This window comes from Rissa tridactyla, chromosome 6 (assembly GCF_028500815.1).
Source record: "Rissa tridactyla isolate bRisTri1 chromosome 6, bRisTri1.patW.cur.20221130, whole genome shotgun sequence".
Classification (NCBI taxonomy): Eukaryota; Metazoa; Chordata; class Aves; order Charadriiformes; family Laridae; genus Rissa; species Rissa tridactyla.
The window spans coordinates 27,678,551-27,694,903 of NC_071471.1; the positions used below are offsets into that span (position 1 = coordinate 27,678,551).

At 51.5% G+C, this 16,353-nt stretch overlaps 3 protein-coding genes across 6 annotated transcripts in view; 1 reads left to right on the top strand and 2 right to left on the bottom strand.

Annotated features, from left to right (window-relative positions):
• ATP13A5 (ATPase 13A5) overlaps positions 1-9,565 on the top strand; it is a 33,908-nt gene extending 24,343 nt beyond the window's left edge. The window contains exons 21-30 of the mRNA XM_054204776.1: positions 455-534; positions 1,541-1,583; positions 2,402-2,511; positions 3,215-3,311; positions 4,361-4,433; positions 5,045-5,219; positions 6,020-6,210; positions 7,729-7,817; positions 8,520-8,600; positions 9,365-9,565. Of these exons, the coding sequence (XP_054060751.1) occupies positions 455-534; positions 1,541-1,583; positions 2,402-2,511; positions 3,215-3,311; positions 4,361-4,433; positions 5,045-5,219; positions 6,020-6,210; positions 7,729-7,817; positions 8,520-8,600; positions 9,365-9,565 (1,140 nt within the window). The remainder of the gene's footprint in view (positions 1-454; positions 535-1,540; positions 1,584-2,401; positions 2,512-3,214; positions 3,312-4,360; positions 4,434-5,044; positions 5,220-6,019; positions 6,211-7,728; positions 7,818-8,519; positions 8,601-9,364) is intronic.
• Positions 9,566-10,486: 921 nt separating this feature from the next.
• Positions 10,487-13,935, bottom strand: PLAAT1 (phospholipase A and acyltransferase 1). Of its 4 annotated transcripts, none has more exons than XM_054207282.1 (5): positions 13,721-13,935; positions 13,248-13,362; positions 12,919-13,159; positions 12,458-12,726; positions 10,487-12,062 (listed from the first exon to the last, which is right to left on the bottom strand). In XM_054207282.1, exons 3-5 carry the CDS (start codon positions 13,055-13,057, stop codon positions 11,961-11,963), a joined length of 510 nt encoding a protein of 169 aa, XP_054063257.1. In that variant the 5' UTR covers positions 13,058-13,159; positions 13,248-13,362; positions 13,721-13,935; the 3' UTR covers positions 10,487-11,960. The 4 variants fall into 4 exon arrangements, with proteins under 4 accessions (XP_054063257.1, XP_054063255.1, XP_054063258.1 ...); XM_054207280.1 differs by having other exon boundaries at positions 12,919-13,162; XM_054207283.1 differs by lacking the exon at positions 13,248-13,362.
• A 2,156-nt stretch (positions 13,936-16,091) lies between these two features.
• The window catches only part of LOC128911097 (IgGFc-binding protein-like), a 44,947-nt gene continuing 44,685 nt past the window's right edge, over positions 16,092-16,353 (bottom strand). The window contains exon 69 of the mRNA XM_054205371.1: positions 16,092-16,335. Coding sequence (XP_054061346.1) covers positions 16,191-16,335 — 145 coding nt within the window. The 3' untranslated portion in view covers positions 16,092-16,190. The remainder of the gene's footprint in view (positions 16,336-16,353) is intronic.

Genomic DNA, 16,353 nt, shown 5'->3' on the forward strand with positions numbered 1-16,353 from the left:
CTACCAGCAGAAATCTTCGACTCCTGTCACCCAGTCCGTAAAATAGCTGGTGCTGGGACAGATTTTTGGATTTTGTACTCTCTGGCCAGATTTTCAGGTAGGAGAAACGTCAGGCTGAGCAGTGTTATTGCTGCTGTCATCAACCATCTGTTCTGCACTTGGGAAGCACTTATAATGCCTTGCTGCTCTAAAGGCTGCTGCAGAGCACAGGGTGATCGCTGGCTTCCCAGCACCTCCTGCGGAGCAGGCAAGGTAGAAAGCAGAGCAGGATAAATCTGCCGTTAGAGGAAATCTGAACCTTAAGGGTAGAAAAACTATGGTAGGGTTTGGGAGGTGGGATTGGAGGGTTTCACAAGTGTCAGGCACCCACCTGTCAGGGAGGCCTTGTCCTGCCTCGGTGGAGTGATGGAGACACAAATGCCTGCCCAAGGCAGCCCATTGCTCTTTCTTGCAGATACTGGTGAACGCGACTGTCTTTGCTAGGATGTCTCCTGGCCAGAAGTCCAGCCTCGTTGAAGAGTTTCAGAAACTCAAGTAAGGTTCTCTTTTGTTTTCTTTTTGAATCAAACCAATAACATGTGGGGTTTTTTTGAAATGTGATCGTCCCAACTAGCTCTGCTGCAGGCCCATCTTTCCGACCCTCCCTTCTTCCACACGTAATCCTTGATTGCATCACTCTGGGCCGCCTTCCTCTCAGTTCCCCCCCAGGGATCCCTCTGCATCAGGAATACCTGCACCCCTCTCCCAAACTTAGCCACTGCTTCTCACTAGTGCAGTACAGAAGGCAGCATTAAATGAGGCTGAGATAAAAATAGTCACAACCCCATATTTACAAATAGCCCCCACCCCCAGTGCCTCCCGCGTGGCTGCTGGTGCTCTCCTGGCTGCAGCTTTAGCAGAGCTGAAACCAACCTGGTGGATGCAGTGGGGAGTTTGACCCCGAAGATGCTCCTTCAGGTCCCCCAAAGGAATGTTTCCTCATGCTAACTGTAGATATCACTTGCTAAGCATAAACAGGACATGATACCTTTCTGAAAAAGGAACACTTAATTATTGGTTATGAGATGCTTCCTCTGGGGATGATGTTCCCTGTTCTCTCAGAGGGACATCACACGTGGTGGTTTGGGAGCTGCTGCATGATTTCAGCAATTCCTGTGTCTTTGGGTCTACAAAGACAGTCAAAGAGAAAATGCTGGTAAAAGCCAAGCTGCAGCCACAGGAGCAGCTGCAAACGTACGCATCCTGCTGCCTTTCCGTGGCCTCTCGTACCAAGGAGAAAACACTGTCTGGAATAAAGTGGCAGCGTTCCCTTTCCTGTTACAGCCTCTTTCAAACCTTAATCATAATTTTGCCCTGTGCACTCTGCCCCAACCTCTCCCCATGTACAACTGGTCCTCTGGAAACAGTCGCTGCCTTCTCCAGGGCCACCACACGTCCCTGCTCTGATGTCCCTGCAAGCACTAAGCCAGCAGGTGCTCCACCACAGGATCAAACCCCTACATGAGAGACTTACGTGTTTTCCTCCTTCTTCCTCCACCAGTTACTACGTGGGTATGTGCGGTGATGGCGCCAACGACTGCGGGGTACGTAGGAGCTCATCTGCTGTTCTTGGGAAATTTCACCTCTTTCAGCCTAAGGAGTGCTATGACAAGTGGCTGCCCAACACCCCTTGTCACTAGCATTTCCCAAATTAGCTCATGGGGACACTTGGTCAGTGTGTCGTTGTAAAATACTATCTATGTGCTTATTTTTTTTATACTAACATAGATGATAATAGAGGATTACTGATTTGATTTCCCTCCCTGCCCAAAACAGAGGCAAAGGACTTTTTCTTACACATTTGTTCAAATTTACAATTGTAAATTTGAGGGTCTTAGCCATAAAAAAATTATTATGTTATCTATTATATTATTATAATAAATGTTATCATAATATAATTTTATAATAATGCATTAGCTTGCTTCATAAAAGTTGTCCATAGCCTACACCTGAGCACTAAACCAGAGGCAACAAGGCCAGGTGACGGGGAGCTCATAAAAGGGCAATAAAAGAAATAGGAACACGAGATTGAAAGGAACAGAAAGAGGATAAAATGGTAATTTAAATAGTTTAGGAGCCCGTTTAACAGGAGAGGTGTGCACAAACCCCAGAATGGGAAAGAGCATACAGGGTAGTTCAAAGGATTGTAAGCAGGTGTAATGGGATTAAATGAACAAAAGAATTATTTAAGCTTCAGGAGAGGGAAGATATCTGGAAAATGAGATCAGGTGGGCCACAGAATAGAGGAAGATCAATTACAAAAGACACTTGAAGCAAAACTTGTAAAGCACCAGTAAACATACAGCGTGGGCTGGGGGGGGGTGGCTGCCTCTCCAGCTTCTTTTACTCCTGTGCATTTCAGGCTTTGAAAATGGCGCATGCAGGGATATCCCTGTCAGAGCAGGAGGCGTCCGTGGCCTCACCCTTCACCTCCCAAATCCCCAACATCCAGTGTGTGCCAGAGCTGATCAGGTGAGTTTGCTGGGTCCCTGCTCGGAGCTCAGGGTGTGGGGTCGCGAGTGGACGTGCGCTACCCTCAGAGATGCTGCTAAACCAAACCTGATCCCTCAATCACTATATAAAATAGAGCAGAAGGGTTTTTGAATAGGTTTTGATCCTCAAATTCCAGTGCTGGGAGGTTTTTTTTTTTCTGGTTTTAGGAGAGCATTGGCCACGGTGGCTGATATTTTTGGAACAGGTACAATGGGAGCGTGGCACGAAAGGGCAGGTATAATGGTGACAGAATAGAATTGCTTGTCATTACTTTAAAATAGTGATACCCATGCGCTGCACACGGTCATGGAACAGCCAGTGAGAACGCCTTTTAACCAAATGTATGCAAAGACAATTACTTGTTTGTGTAGAAATGTGCTTGATTCCCAGAACTGTTGAGCAAATTAGTAATGAAAAAGCAACAACGGCTTAATCCAGGTATTAAAATTGTAGCTGCAGAGTAAAACCAAAGAAACAAAACACTGCAGATGTGCAGTTAAGTGGCTCTGCAGTATCTTGAGGCCAAAATATTTGTCTATGGAATTTGAACTGTTTCTTATTCTTCTTAGAGCTCCTAAACAAAAGGAGTTGCCCTCCTGAGAAGCAGAAACCACTTGTAGCACTAAACCCCCGGTACTGTAGCTGTAAGGGAGGTTTTAGCTTTGTTTTGTGTTTCGAGCAGGGAAGGTCGAGCTGCTTTGGTTGCTTCCTTCGCTGTGGTTAAATACCTGACCCTCTACGGCCTGATTCAGTTTGTCGGTACTGCTCTGCTGTTTTGGGTAAGTGTTTCGTGCCGATCTTTTATCAGTACGCTGTGCTCACTGTAGGTTTTTATCTTTAGTGGTATTACTCAGCAGGGAGGAAAAGGCATACAGGGCTTCAAGGCGTAACAAAGATGTGAAAAGCCGGGTAATTCATGGCAGGGGGTAGATTGGTTGTAGGGACACCTAGAATTGGGGAAAAAGCCCAGTGATAAAGCTTCATCTCTTCCAAAAGAAAAAAGGGAATTAGAAGGGGGTGAGTCCCGCCTAGCTGGGTGGTGGGTGCCCAGGAGCAGAACTTGCTGTAAAACGGGGGATTTGGGAGAGCAGCTGCCTCTCTCTGCTGGGAAAAATGCTTGAAAAGGAACTGAGTGTCTCAGGCAGATGCACGAGGGTAGCTAAGGAAGATTTACCATGGTGTATCATCAGCATGTGATGAATCCGCTAAAATTTCAATACATGAGAAGAAAAACAATGAAGGAAATTCACATATGGATTTACTCGGGGCCACCTCTCTTGCCTCGGTTCATGCACATCTCCCGTGCGCAGCCCTGCGGAGGACGCAGGACAGGAAGCAAAGGGAGCGGCTGTGAGCCTGCAAGGCACGGCCCAGCCGCGGTGGCAAACAGGGAGCACTTGTGGGTTTCCACATGGGGACAGCTTCCCTGGCCACTAGTTTGGGCCACACCAAATTTGTCTGTGTCCCTACTACCCAAAGACATTTCAAACCTGGCACAAAGTGGTCATTGCTGGTTATCATTGTTATTACTGTGGGCCGGGAGTGCGTGACCTGATCTAAGCGGTCCAAGGGGCATTGGTATCTGCTAGAAGAAGGGTGGAAAAACATTCAACTGCTACATTCAAGTGTTGGGTTGCCCACAAGTGCTATGAATTAGCTAAGGATTCAGTGGAACCTGGCTGACACCTGGCAGCCTGGGGTTGCATCAGGGCTGTGAAGCTGCTGTTGCTGGCATGACATTGCTCTGAAATAGCGTCGGATGCTGCAGTTTGTATCATCAAAGTTGACGTCGGTTCTCAGGTGGTGCTGCCTTTGCTTTTTGTTCCAGCAACTGCAAATCTTTGGGATTCACCAGTACCTGATACAAGACATCGTCATTACCCTTTTGGTTTGCCTAACAAGTAAGCTGCTCGGGGAAACCAGCTGTGTCTGTTTGAAAGCCTGAGTCTAAATGGTTGACTTCATTTCCCAATAAAAATAAAAACAAGGAGCCAAGTTCTGCTGTCAGTAACATGATAACCATTGGTGCTAGAGCAATTCCCAGGGCCCAGAGCATGGGATTTGGCTTATAGTCCTTTGCAAACATGGGTGCAGAACTCTGTATATAACCGATAGCGTTTGGATGTGAGACTCGACGGGAAGAGGAGCAGTTGCTCTGGTGACTGTCAGTGGGGCTCAGACAGTGTAAATTCAGCTCCTGGTCTCCTGTGTGTTCCTGCTGTGAGACCTAGTATGGCTCTTAGACTTCACTGGAGATTCCCACTGGCAAGTGAGGATGATATTCCCCATCTTCTCTCTTTGTTCTCCTGAGGGGGAGATTCAGGGGAGGTTCAGATGGAAAATAGTGGAGATCAAAACCACTTCTTGCCTGGTGATTAGGTCCAGGCTTTGCAGCTTTCACCTGTGATGAGCGGGTGGGGGTCTATGTGTGGCTCTGCTTGCCCAGCAAACGTAGAGGGATGCTGGTGGCCTGGGCTGCCACAGACGGCAAATGTCTCTGGTTTCTCCCCAGTGAGCTTGACTGAAGCCTATCCAAAGCTGGCACCTTATCGCCCCCCTGGCCAGCTCATCTCTCCTCCCTTGCTGCTCTCCATCATCCTCAACGTGTGCTTTACCATCATCATGCAAACCTGTGGCTTCCTTCTGGTGAAGCAGCAGCCCTGGTATGTAGTGCTGGCCAGCCAGAGGTAAGTCCCTCTTTTTGTCTCTGGTCCCCCGTTTGCAGATCATGTTTCTGCTGTGTCTGGGGGACACCCCAGCCCCACTGTGGCCTGGAGCCAGGCACGCTGAGGGACCTGAGTGGGACAATTTCCACCCCCCCCCAAGCTGTGTGTGTGCTCAGTGGAGTACTGCCAAGGAAAAATGAAGTTGCTGCAGATGCCACACTCAAATCTTAAAGGGCCAGCCCGAGGGCTAACACATGTGTGTTTTTAAAACACCTCTTTTGAAGCCCATCTGGAAATGCGTGAGAAGTGGCAGTGCCAGGCCACAGGGCTGTGGTGGGCGCCCATCCCCGGGGTGGCAGGGGATGGCTGGCCTCCCTCCCTCCCTTCTAATCTATATATGAATGGCTGGTGTATCATCACACAGAAATGAGCTGATGGGGCAGGAGGCCCAATAGGTGTTTCAGTGGGGATGCTCCCAGACGCCAGGGCTCAGCCGGGGCTGTCCCCCTGAGGCTGCATGGATGCATGGCAGGGCGAGCGTGCCGGAGTGATGTGCAGGTGGCTGGGGCATGCATCTTCATAGCCATGTGTCTTGGACACTGCTATCATTGCCCACTTGAGAGCCAAGATTTTGGCACAAACCAGAAAATTAAGCTAAGTTATTTGGGGTTTTTGTTTTGTTTTTGGTTTAAAACGTGGTTTTTACTCCTGCGGGCGGCATCTGGTTATAGTAGGCTGGGTCAAAAAGAAAAAGGAATTGCTGTTTGCACTTTACTGCAGCTGGAGAAAGCAGGAACGAAACGCTGGGTGTTACCTTACAGACATTGCTCTCCAGGGAACCAGACCATGTCACACACCAGCCCAGGGGGAAATGGTACCACCAGTGGTGCCCAGAGCAGCGTCCTCAGTTACGAAGACACTACGCTGTGGCCACTGTCTTCTATCAACTGCATCATTGTGGCCTTCGTCTTTTCCAAGGGAAAGCCCTTCCGGAAGCCCATCTACACCAACTGTGAGTAGAGCCGGAGTAACACGTGCTCCACAGGCTCTCATTCTTGCCCCAAAATAACCCTGGCAGTAGAGGCTGCTCGGGAAGGGATGCTGTGGATTTCTGTACCCACACCAGTGACTGGCACGTAAAGTAACTGTTGGTGTATGTGAGCTCCTACTTCTCCGTTTCTAAAAAAGCTCAGTGAGCAGTGCTTATGTTAGCTTCTTCCTGGAGATAAGAAGCAGCAGAGCTGAAAAAGGAGACTGCATCTTATTTTGGAAAATGTGTGCTTTCCAGAAGGTGATGGGCTGGATTTAGAGCAGAACTGTGTATTATTGTGAACACAGAGAGCATATGAGGATCAGATGTATTTGTTTCCAAATACACACATCAGAAAGAGTTCCTCTGAGATTCACAGTCTTACCTTGCCTGACTTCCATTCCTAGAGATGAGAGAGAAAAGCCTGTGATAGTATCACTGTTAAAATACTCTCAAAATAACCTTTCTTTTTCTGTTTGAGTTTTGCAGAGGTGATTTAGCCCTTCTAGCCACCAGCTAACTGGCAGCTCCTTTGCAGTTGCAGCTCACAGATGACGGCAGGGCTTTGCTTAACCTCAGGGGAGTTGATGTTATTAGGTATTTTGTTAAAAGGCAGGTCCCAAGCCCATTTCACAGAGCACTGATCACCTGCAGAAGGTGGGTGAGACCAGAAAGAAGCTGCCCTGCAAGCAGCCAGGCTGAGACAGACCAGAGGACTCTGGCAGCTCACAAATCTGCGTGCGCTTCTCTGTTTTATCCCTGTTTGGGGACAATCCCTAGGAGGAAGTAAAGGGCAGTTCCATTGGTTTTGCCACCCATGAGCCCTGTTTTCTCCTGCCTGGCAGTGAGAAGGTTGCCAGGGGGCTGCTGGGAGCTGTTGGCCCAATTGACCAGCTAGTTTTAAGATGCTCGGCTCCTGGTAATTGCCAGCATTTTGGCAACTCCAGACATCTGAGCCATTTGTCATCTCTCTGTAGCCTCCGGCTCCTTTGGAAGCGGATACAAAGCCAGACAAGCCCTTCCTGTGGAAGGCACGGGTACAGCCCACCTTTGCATTTTGTTGGTTGCAGAAGCCTCTGACCTCCCCTCACCCCGGGAGGTCAGCCCACGAGCACAAGCAGCCTCCTCTGCTGCCTGTGGTCCAGGTGTGTGGCTGAGCACCTGGAGGAGCGAGTGCAGGGGAAGGGGTGATGGTGTGCCCTCACAGCAGTGCCCTTTCCAGGCAGTTTTCTCTAGTTGTATAAGAATCAGAATGTGCTAAATCACTTGTGCAAGAAAAACAGTGTAGGTGGGGAGGTTTGCAACAGGCTGCTGGGGAGTAGCTCCTCTAGTTTCAGTTCCACAGCTCTCCTTTTAGGGTGCAAAGCAAAAAAATAAAAAGGCATTTTACATGATGGCAGTTTTACAGCATTAGCATTCGGGGGTCCTGTCAGCACATTTGCAGAGTTTGGTCACCAACCCCCCTCCTTCTCAGGGCCACAAATGCTCTTCTTTCCCTAGATGTGTTTTCAGTCCTCCTGGCCCTCCAGCTTGCAATCTGCCTCTTCCTCTTCTTCGCCGACATTGATGCTATCTACAGCAGCATGCAGGTAAGTGCAAACGGAATGGGCATTTCCTTTTCACGCCACATATTTTGCTGGCCCTTTACCTAAGCGCACAGAGCAGAAGCTACAGCTGCGGTCATCTTGGAAATGAATGTGCTGACCCGATGCTGACGGGGCAGCCCTTTCAGCCTTCTCCAACATCCTTCTGACAAGGGCTTGATTAATGAGGTAGTCCTCCTCTCCTCTAAAGAGTGGGTGGCAAGAGGGAGAGGAAAAAGTGCTTATAGCTCGCCGAGCTTTTCTTAACAGAAAAGCACAATAGGGTGGATTGTGGTTTTGCGTGTGGCTTTGCAGCTGCCTCCCGCTGTGCTGCCCCGGGCTATCCTGCACGGGATGGATTCAGATGGTGGCCTGGCATCAGGGTGGGCATACGCAGAGGGAGAAGAGCCGCACGTTGAGCATTAGCTGCAGCTCCTCAAAAGTATTTGGCCACCAGATCCTGCCCCAGGCACCTGATCTGCCGGTTTCAGCAGTAGCCAGGGTGAGTTAGGCAGCTCCGTGCCGTGGGGAATCTGGCATCAAACCTTCCAAGATCTCTGTGACAAGGAATTACTGTCACTCACTTCTTACTGCCTCCTCCATGCTTGCCACCAGGAAAATGTTAGTCAGCCTCTCAAATCATTAGGAACAGATGCAAATCTTGGCAAGGCATTTAAACCTAATTGCTGTTCATGTCTTTTCCAACAGCTTCTTTGCACTCCTGTGATCTGGAGAGTTTACATCTTACTGATGCTCGTGGTCACCTTCTGCGTATCTTTTTTCACGGAGGTGAGTGCATTTACTTACTGCCTGTTCCCCCTCTGGTGCTTCTACCCTACTTGTGTCAATGCTTTCCTCCCGCAGAAGCATTTTTTTTTTTTTGCTTTCCCCATAAGACTCAATCTGCGTCAACCAAATCCATTTTATGCAGCACCAGAGATTATTTAGACCACATCTCTTAAGCCTTTAGAGAGAGGGAGCGGGAGCCGCAGCGCAGCTGCCTGTGAGGAGCCGCTGCCCCGGCTCGCAGGGGAGCAGGCCGCAGCACAGGCCAGGCCCTTGGCACTGGTTTTAAAACAGCTACTTCCCTCTTGCCCTACAATCGATCGGGCCAGAGACTGCGCTGGCTTGTGCGGTTGGATGTTGCAGTAATGACTAAGCCCTAAAGCATTGTGTGGGTCAAGGCCGGCTGTGTCACCCCTGGCGGGGGGGCGCGGGCTGCATCCAGCACCGGGTATCGTCCCCTGCAAGGAGCAGCAGTGCCCAGCCATCCCACAGCCCCCGGAGCAAAAACATGTCCCTTGATTATCCTCTTCAGCCAAACAGACTGAGATTAACGCTGTCCCAATATAACCGAGCAGAGCCGTCCTGTGGATGAGGGCGGTGGCTTCTGGCAGCCCTGTTACCCAAGGGGAGCGCATGCAGGCGCCTGGCGCCATGCTCCCGTGGGGCTCAGGGGTAGCACGTGTAGCAAGGGATGGGGTTTGTCCCCGAGCGGTCCTTCCTCCCAGAGAAGGGCAGCAGCACTGAGCCTGCACTCTGTCACTCCGCAGGACGTTATCCTGCAGAACAAGCACCTCTGGCTGCTGCTTAAAGCCTGGTTTGGGTACAAGTCGAAGAGCCAGTACCGAAAATGGCAGAGGATGCTGCAGAGGGATCCCAACTGGCCTCCCGTAAACAGAAAAGACGTTGCTGCAAAAGGCACGGATGAGATTTACATTAACCCCACCTACGAACACAGCAATGAGGACTAAGCCAGAGCCCGCAGCCGGGCGTGGGTCTGCGCAGCGCTGGCAGCTTCCCCCACTCCCACTGACCAGCCTGTGTTTTCATCCTCTGACGTGCACCAGAGCCACGCGTTTGGAACCCCTGCACAAACCCAGCCATTCAGGGGCAGGCTGGGCCCACGCTGGCCACGTCCCGGAGCAGAGGCAAGGATTTTTCTCTCAGCTGCTGGTAAAACAACCAACAGCCTTGACTCTACTCTTGGCAACATCTCCTACAAAGGCTCAAAAATACTGAATACAGTGAAGCGATGGCTTCTGCTGCTCCACGTCACACTCTCACTCCACCTTTCAGACACTGCTCCACCCAATCCTGTCAATGCACCCACCGGGCTTGACGGGAGGGCAATCCAAAATCCGTGACCTAATCTTGACCGCACAGAGGAGCACACGTACAATTGCAAAATCCTGTGTTAAATGAAATGCTGCGTCTTCCAAGAACTACAAGAAAGTTTCGCAGATGAAGTAATCCCCATGTTCTTGCATCTTGGAGTGCATTACAGATGTGAGAGGGCACATACCCTGTCCTCGCCCAGCTTGCCCTCGGCCGTTCTCGCAGACATAATGCTCCGAGTACAAGAAAGGTTAAAGCTGGAGGACTGCTGTAAGGCCAGGCTGGGAAGGCTGGCAGGGACATGCCCTACTTGTAGCAGCACAGCTGCTACACACACACAAACCCCCCCTGTTCATGCTCTGCCTCTGCCAGGTCCTGTGTCACGCGGCAGAAAGCAGGGCTAAGCCTTGGGGTCTTGCTTTTAACTAGGTCATGCCAAGAAGCCAGGGTTTTAACATGCCCCAGCACATGGCTGCTGGACAGGCACAAGAAGCCCATCCCTCTGTACTTGCTCACTCGTTTTCAAATCATTCAACCACCTAATTAATTAAAAAAAAAGACTTTCAGGTTCTGTTTTATTATAATATGTTTCCCCATGTTAAAAAAAGAAGAAATAAATTCAAATGTAGCAACAGATTACGACCAGAAGTCTGGGCTTTGTTATTTCAAACGTTGAAACAACTGCTGTTTAAAAAAAGCTTCTGATCCCGTTATGTACATGTTAAGAGCAGACAAAAATAGCAAGCCTCTTACAGACAACTCTTTTGCTCTCATCTCTTCTTACAGTCCAGGCAGTTGCAGAAAGCAACACAGGATTTCATTTCTTACATGCAATTCCAAACGTGCAAGCCAGATATTCCTGGTAGAGAGTAATAAACCACACTTTTCCAAAACAAGTTTTCTTTTAAGACAAGGCATGTGTCAGCTTTGTGACAAGGAAAGAGCGGGGCTCCGTGGATTTGGAGACAGGGCATAGGAGCTGCACAGCTCATTGTCCAGGCAGAGACCCCCCGGCTTTGCCTTTCCGATGGCTGGAGGAAGATCAATCTTGTGCTGGGGCTACAAACTGATTAAACTCAACTTCTGGCACCTGAACCATCACCCCAGCTGCGGGGGGACAAAGGCTCCTGGCTGCCCTCACAACCCATGGTGGTCTTTCTTTAAACCTCAGTGCTTTGGCAGCCCAAGGAGTAGAATCATAAGATGGTTGGGGTTGGAAAGGACCTTAAAGATCATCTAGTGAGCTTGGTCAGGTCCAATACCAATAATCACTGCACTTACCAGGATGAAGAGGGAAATTTCAGTTGCACAGCAGTCCCAACCTGGAACAAACTGCTGCCAGAGGAAAAGCTAGCTGGGTTTTTGTCAAACCATGCCCCGCCCCCCCCGCAGACTGGGGGCCTGCTGCTCCCAAAGGGAGTCAGAGGAGCCAGGGAAAGTGGTGCTTTGCAGGCAGGAAAAAACTGAGCAAAACATTGTCATGCCAAAAACACTGAGGAATACTGCCTGTAAGACCTGCCCTTCCTTCCTGCCCTCGCACGGCAGGCACAGGCTCTGGGACACAGCACATGCCTTGTCTGCCCTTCCCAGGGTTTTCCACTTGCACAGGCTCCTCCTAGTTGGAGGACACAGAGTAAACCCTCAGCAATACCTTTTTTTTTTTTTTAAACAAAAGTAATGTAGAAGTAAAAACGTTTCTTCAAGCAGGTTAAAATAGGTTATTCACAGAAAGAGCCCACAGGATGTAGCTGATAAAAGCCACGATGCGTGCAGAAAGCCTGCGCCAGCCCTCAGCAGAGCAGCAGGGGTGTGAGGATGGAGAATTTGCTTCCAACTGCTCCCTGACTACCACAAAAATCATCACAGGCAATGAAATAAAAGCAGATGTAGCAAACAGGCTAGTGCTGCTCTCAGCAAGGGCGACACAGTTGTTTGTTAGTAAGTCTCGGTGGCAGCTGTGGCCAAAAACTGTCCTGGGTCCCTCCTGGCTGGGGCCTCCCTGTCCTGCTCCAAGCTCATCCCGGCAGCCCGTCAGTACTGTCTCTCTCTGGATCTGCTCCGGAGCAAGCCCAGCAAGGAGAAGGCACCAGCAGCAGCTGTTACAAACCCAATGGCACCGATGGCTCGTTTGGCCTGCAAAGAGGAAGCAAAACACAGGCTGGAAACATGATAAGCTTGGTGTTTTTTTTTTTTTTTTTTTTTTTTTTTTTTAACTCCCAGGCATGCTAATGAAGAGCAGGCAGGAATAATGAAGGCAATTAAATGAATGACACACACCTGACCCAAAAGCAGAAGGGGTAACACCCAGGCTTTTACCCTTAGGCTGTGGCATTCAGCAAGAGGGCACTGCCAGGGTGCAGACAGACCATATAGTGAACCTCCTGCTGCAGGGTCTCCTGTGAGGCCAGAGGCGGCGATGGTTTGGACTCCCCATGCAGTTGGCATGCCGTGCCCTGGTCCAGGGGCTGACACAGAGCAGCAAGGAGGTGTGCTGTGAGGCATGCAGGGGCTTACCCTGTGTTACTTACCTGGTCAGAGACCCCCTCACCATAGCGGAGCAGCGTCACGAAGTGCTCACAGTTGTTGCCGAGCAGGTCGTAGGACACCTCCTGGTCAATGAGGTACTCAGCGCGCCGGATGATCTCCTCCACCGGGAGGGGAGCGTAGGTGCCATCGTACTTGTTGTTGATGTGGTAGGTGTCATTGCCCACCACGTCCTTCAGGAGCTGCATCCTCACCCGGGCCTTTCTGCTGAACACTGACTTGGCACTGGAGAAGGTGGCTGGGGGCCCTTCATCTGGGAAAGGTATGGATGGGATGAGCCAGGAAGGCTCTGGCTGGCTCCTCCAAGACCTCAGAGGGTTTTCTGGCTGGCTCCTGGAAATGCTATCTACACACACAGGGTTCCCCACCAGCCCAGGGGGAGTGACAGGGCTTCCAGGTCACCCCAAAGCCCCTTCTGCACCTTGCCAGGCTGCACCAGCCTTACCTACGGGTGTCACGTTGATGATGTACCCGTCCCCCAGGTAGAGGGCCCAGTGCTGGTAAGCTGGCCGGAAGATCTCAATCAGGTCCCCAGGCTGGGGGTCGCCAGGGTGGGTGGCACTGAAGCTCTCGATAGCTGCCATCTCAGGAGCCTGAGGTCAGGACATGCCCCTCTTGCTGGGCAGGCTCAAGGCAAGGCGAGAGGTCTCGGTGGAGAGGGGAGGTCTGGGACGTGCTCCGGGCATCTGCTGGGGGATCGCAAGCAGGGAAATCATTAGCGCCTGGCGCTGGCACCCTCAAACGGCATGTGGAACGCTACCGTGGGGCACCCACCTGCTGCTGGTGGTCCCCCTCTCCGCAGGGCCCCAGCTCGGGGGGCCGGGTCCCGCCTGCCAGCGACGGCCTGCCGTAGGGTCAGACACGGAATCGCCGCCCCTCCCGCCAAGCGCTGCCGGCCAAGGGTGAAGCCATCACAGGCGGGCATCCAGCTCGCAGCGCCCGACCCCGCCGCAGGGCCACCTCCGCGGGCCCGCGCTCGGAACCGCCCCCTCCGCCAGAGCCCCCCGCCCCGGTCCCTCCCGGCCGGGCTCCCTTCGGGGCTCTGCTTGCTCTGGCACCGGGCCAGCTCCGCCGGGGGGGTCGCAGCTCCCCGGGGGAGGGGGCACAGCTGGGGTGCCGAGCCCATCCCTAGGCTCCGGAGCACCCCCAGGAGCTCGGCAGACCCGCACCCCGAAGGGAAACCGCATCCTGCGGGCAGGCACCCGCTCGCATCACCGCCCCCGCCCGTCCCATGGCGTCCCGCTCACCCCCCAGCGCCTGTCCTGCTGCTGCTGCGGCCCGAAAAGTCGCCCCGAGGCGGGGGACCGGTGGCGGAAGCTGGGCCGGCTCCTGGCTCCTCCCGGCCGCTGTAAATGGCGAGGAGCTGGGCGAGTTCCGGGCAGGCGGTGCTTGCTCGGTCCCCGGGGGGGTCTTTCCCTGCCTGCCTCCCCGCCTGGCCACGCAGCCGCTCTGCCCCGCCGGCAGGAGCCCCGCTGCGGAGGGTGTTGCCAGAAGCGGCCCCCGGGTGGAAGAGCCGCGGGGGTGGGCTGAGGGGCGGGGGCCCAGCCGGGCATCCCTCCCCTGGGAACCTTTCCCGAGGGAAAGGCAGCGCGGAGCTGCCGTCCCGCTTCTTTGCTGGCGAAGGGAAGCAAAGGAGGTGGAGTTCGGAGTAAATCCCAAGGGCAAAGAGGTTTCTAGGGTGGCTTTCCACGTGTCTTTCGTGTTGTGGGACAGGAATTTCCTTTAGGACATCAGAGGAGTCTCGTGGCTGTGCCCAGCAAGAGTCCCCTGAGCTGAGGGGTGGCAGCGCTGGCAGCCCGAGCAGAGCTGGGCAGGTCACGGCCGTGCCTTTGGCTACTGACGGCACAGTGGGCTGGAAAGGAGTTGTCACTGGCACCAAAACTCTCCTCCGGGTGAGTTGAACTAGGCAGCGTATTTAAAGTCTGGCATTTCAGAAGTCAGGTGAGCAAGACAGTTGATGTAAAAGATGTGAGCTGTGTAAGATTTGTCACCTTTCTGGCTTCTATTGACATAAAATAGTTGATTCAGTGCGGCCCTGAATTGCAGTTCTGCTTTCTAGATCACCCCCTGCTTCAAGTCTCAAGTATTCGCAAAGCTTTGCTGTGGAAAACCAAGGCAATTCTTGTGGTAGAATGGTAATCTATCCATGGAAATCCAGAAATCCGCTTTACCTGGGCACAGCTGAGCCCTGTTGTCTGGGAGGACCCGGTAGGGATCCTGCAGGGTGGTGGCCAGGCTGTGGTCCCACCGGCAGCAGGGGGAGGTGAGTGTGGTCAGCAGGGCTGGGCATTCACACAATCGCACTGCCAGCAAGCGCGGGAGCGCAATAGGGAGCTGACGCTGAACAGGCAGGAAAAACGCTTTTATAATTGCAGTGAAATTCCAGCATGAGGTTGACAGTTCGTTTGCGCACAAGTAGGTCTCTCACGCTGATTCGTTTTCATTATGTAGCGAGGCTGAAAGCCCCCTTCCATTCACACCCTCTCCAAAATAGCTGCGCTGTGCTGGATGGACAGCTGGCATGTACTTGAATGGACCAGAATAAAATGCCTTTTATCTACCTAACTGTTCATGGAGGCTACAGATACTTTTTTTGGCTAATGGCACACGTGAGTTTATGGATACAAGGGAAAGGAGAAAGGGTAAGTAAATAATAACCAGGATTATAGCAGAAACAAGAGGAAGCCCACGCTGATCCTCACCATAATCAGAGTGAAGAAGAAAGCAAAGAACTGGAAAACCATCAGAGAAACCTTAATGGTGCCTTCCTTATGTCTCAGTGCTTCACTCATGGCACTGGGAATTTGTTTGGGGCTTGTACAGGGCCCAGGCAGGGCTCGCTCCCCTGAGCCTCGAGAGCGCTCTATCGTGGGTCAGGTGTCTCACACACTGCACGTTATCAGGCCTTGCCACAAACACCTCTGACTTTCTGCTGTAGGGGCATCCTTAGCATGGTCTGGGACTGAGCTGGTGCAGATCTCTGCCCATGTTCATCATCATGTGGCAGCTTCGGCGTTTGCAAAGACCCCAAGGAGAGTTTATGACTGGATCTCGTTCTTCAGAAAGATTTTAAGCTATCCTCTTGCTTAGCACGCACAGGCCGGGGGCTGATGACAACCTCACTTCTTGTGCACTCCACACTGACAGCAAGGAGGCAGCTCTCCTTCAAACAATCATTTCTTTCAGTCCAACGCACCCAAGGGGGGCAGTGGGGGTCATCTTTTTTTACTGCACCTGTCACCAGATGAGCTCAATGTCGTCATATATTTCTCTCCCCAGTTGGATGTGCCTTGCCAGAAGAGGAGCCAGAACTGTGTCCAGCTCAGCCTGCTAATCCCCTCCCCATGGAAGGATTTGGGTAGGGTGATCTCATGAAAACCTGCCTAGGATGCTATAGTTAATTCTGACTTCACCAGTTCACAGTTTGTGGATCTCCCAGAGGTGTGTATGCAATGGTGTGCAGCACGCTTGTGCTGGCAAATTCTGTCTGGACTTTGTGTTTTTTAAATAGCCTCTGAAGACAACACAGTCTCTAATGTGATTTAGGACATATTTCAATTTGGGTCTTCAACATGAGATCTGAGAGAGATTTTAGATGAACAATTCCAAAGGTTTTAACCAAATGCAATTATTTATTATTTCTTCTCAAAGTACTAGAAATACTGTTAAAATAAAAGAGCAGAAAGTAATACCAATGAATTGGAAAAATATTGCTAACTATAGGTATGTATTTGGGGGTTCATTTTGATCAAATGCAGTGTTCACGATGCAGCCATAATCTTGCTCATGTGCTCTGTCATTCCTGGACAGTTTCAAAGAAGAATCCCTTGATATCGTAGCTGTATCCATCTTTCTTTCTCTTCTGTACAATGGGGGGAAA

Coding starts and splice junctions, on each gene's coding strand:
- PLAAT1 (XM_054207283.1), bottom strand. CDS start 13,057: ATGGCAGCTATCGAGAGCTTCAGTGCCACCCACCCTGGCGACCCCCAG. Junction 12,727..12,918: donor CATCAACGTGACACCCGTAG/GTAAGGCTGGTG, acceptor TACCTTTCCCAG/ATGAAGGGCCCCCAGCCACC. Junction 12,063..12,457: donor GTGAGGGGGTCTCTGACCAG/GTAAGTAACACA, acceptor TCCTCTTTGCAG/GCCAAACGAGCCATCGGTGC.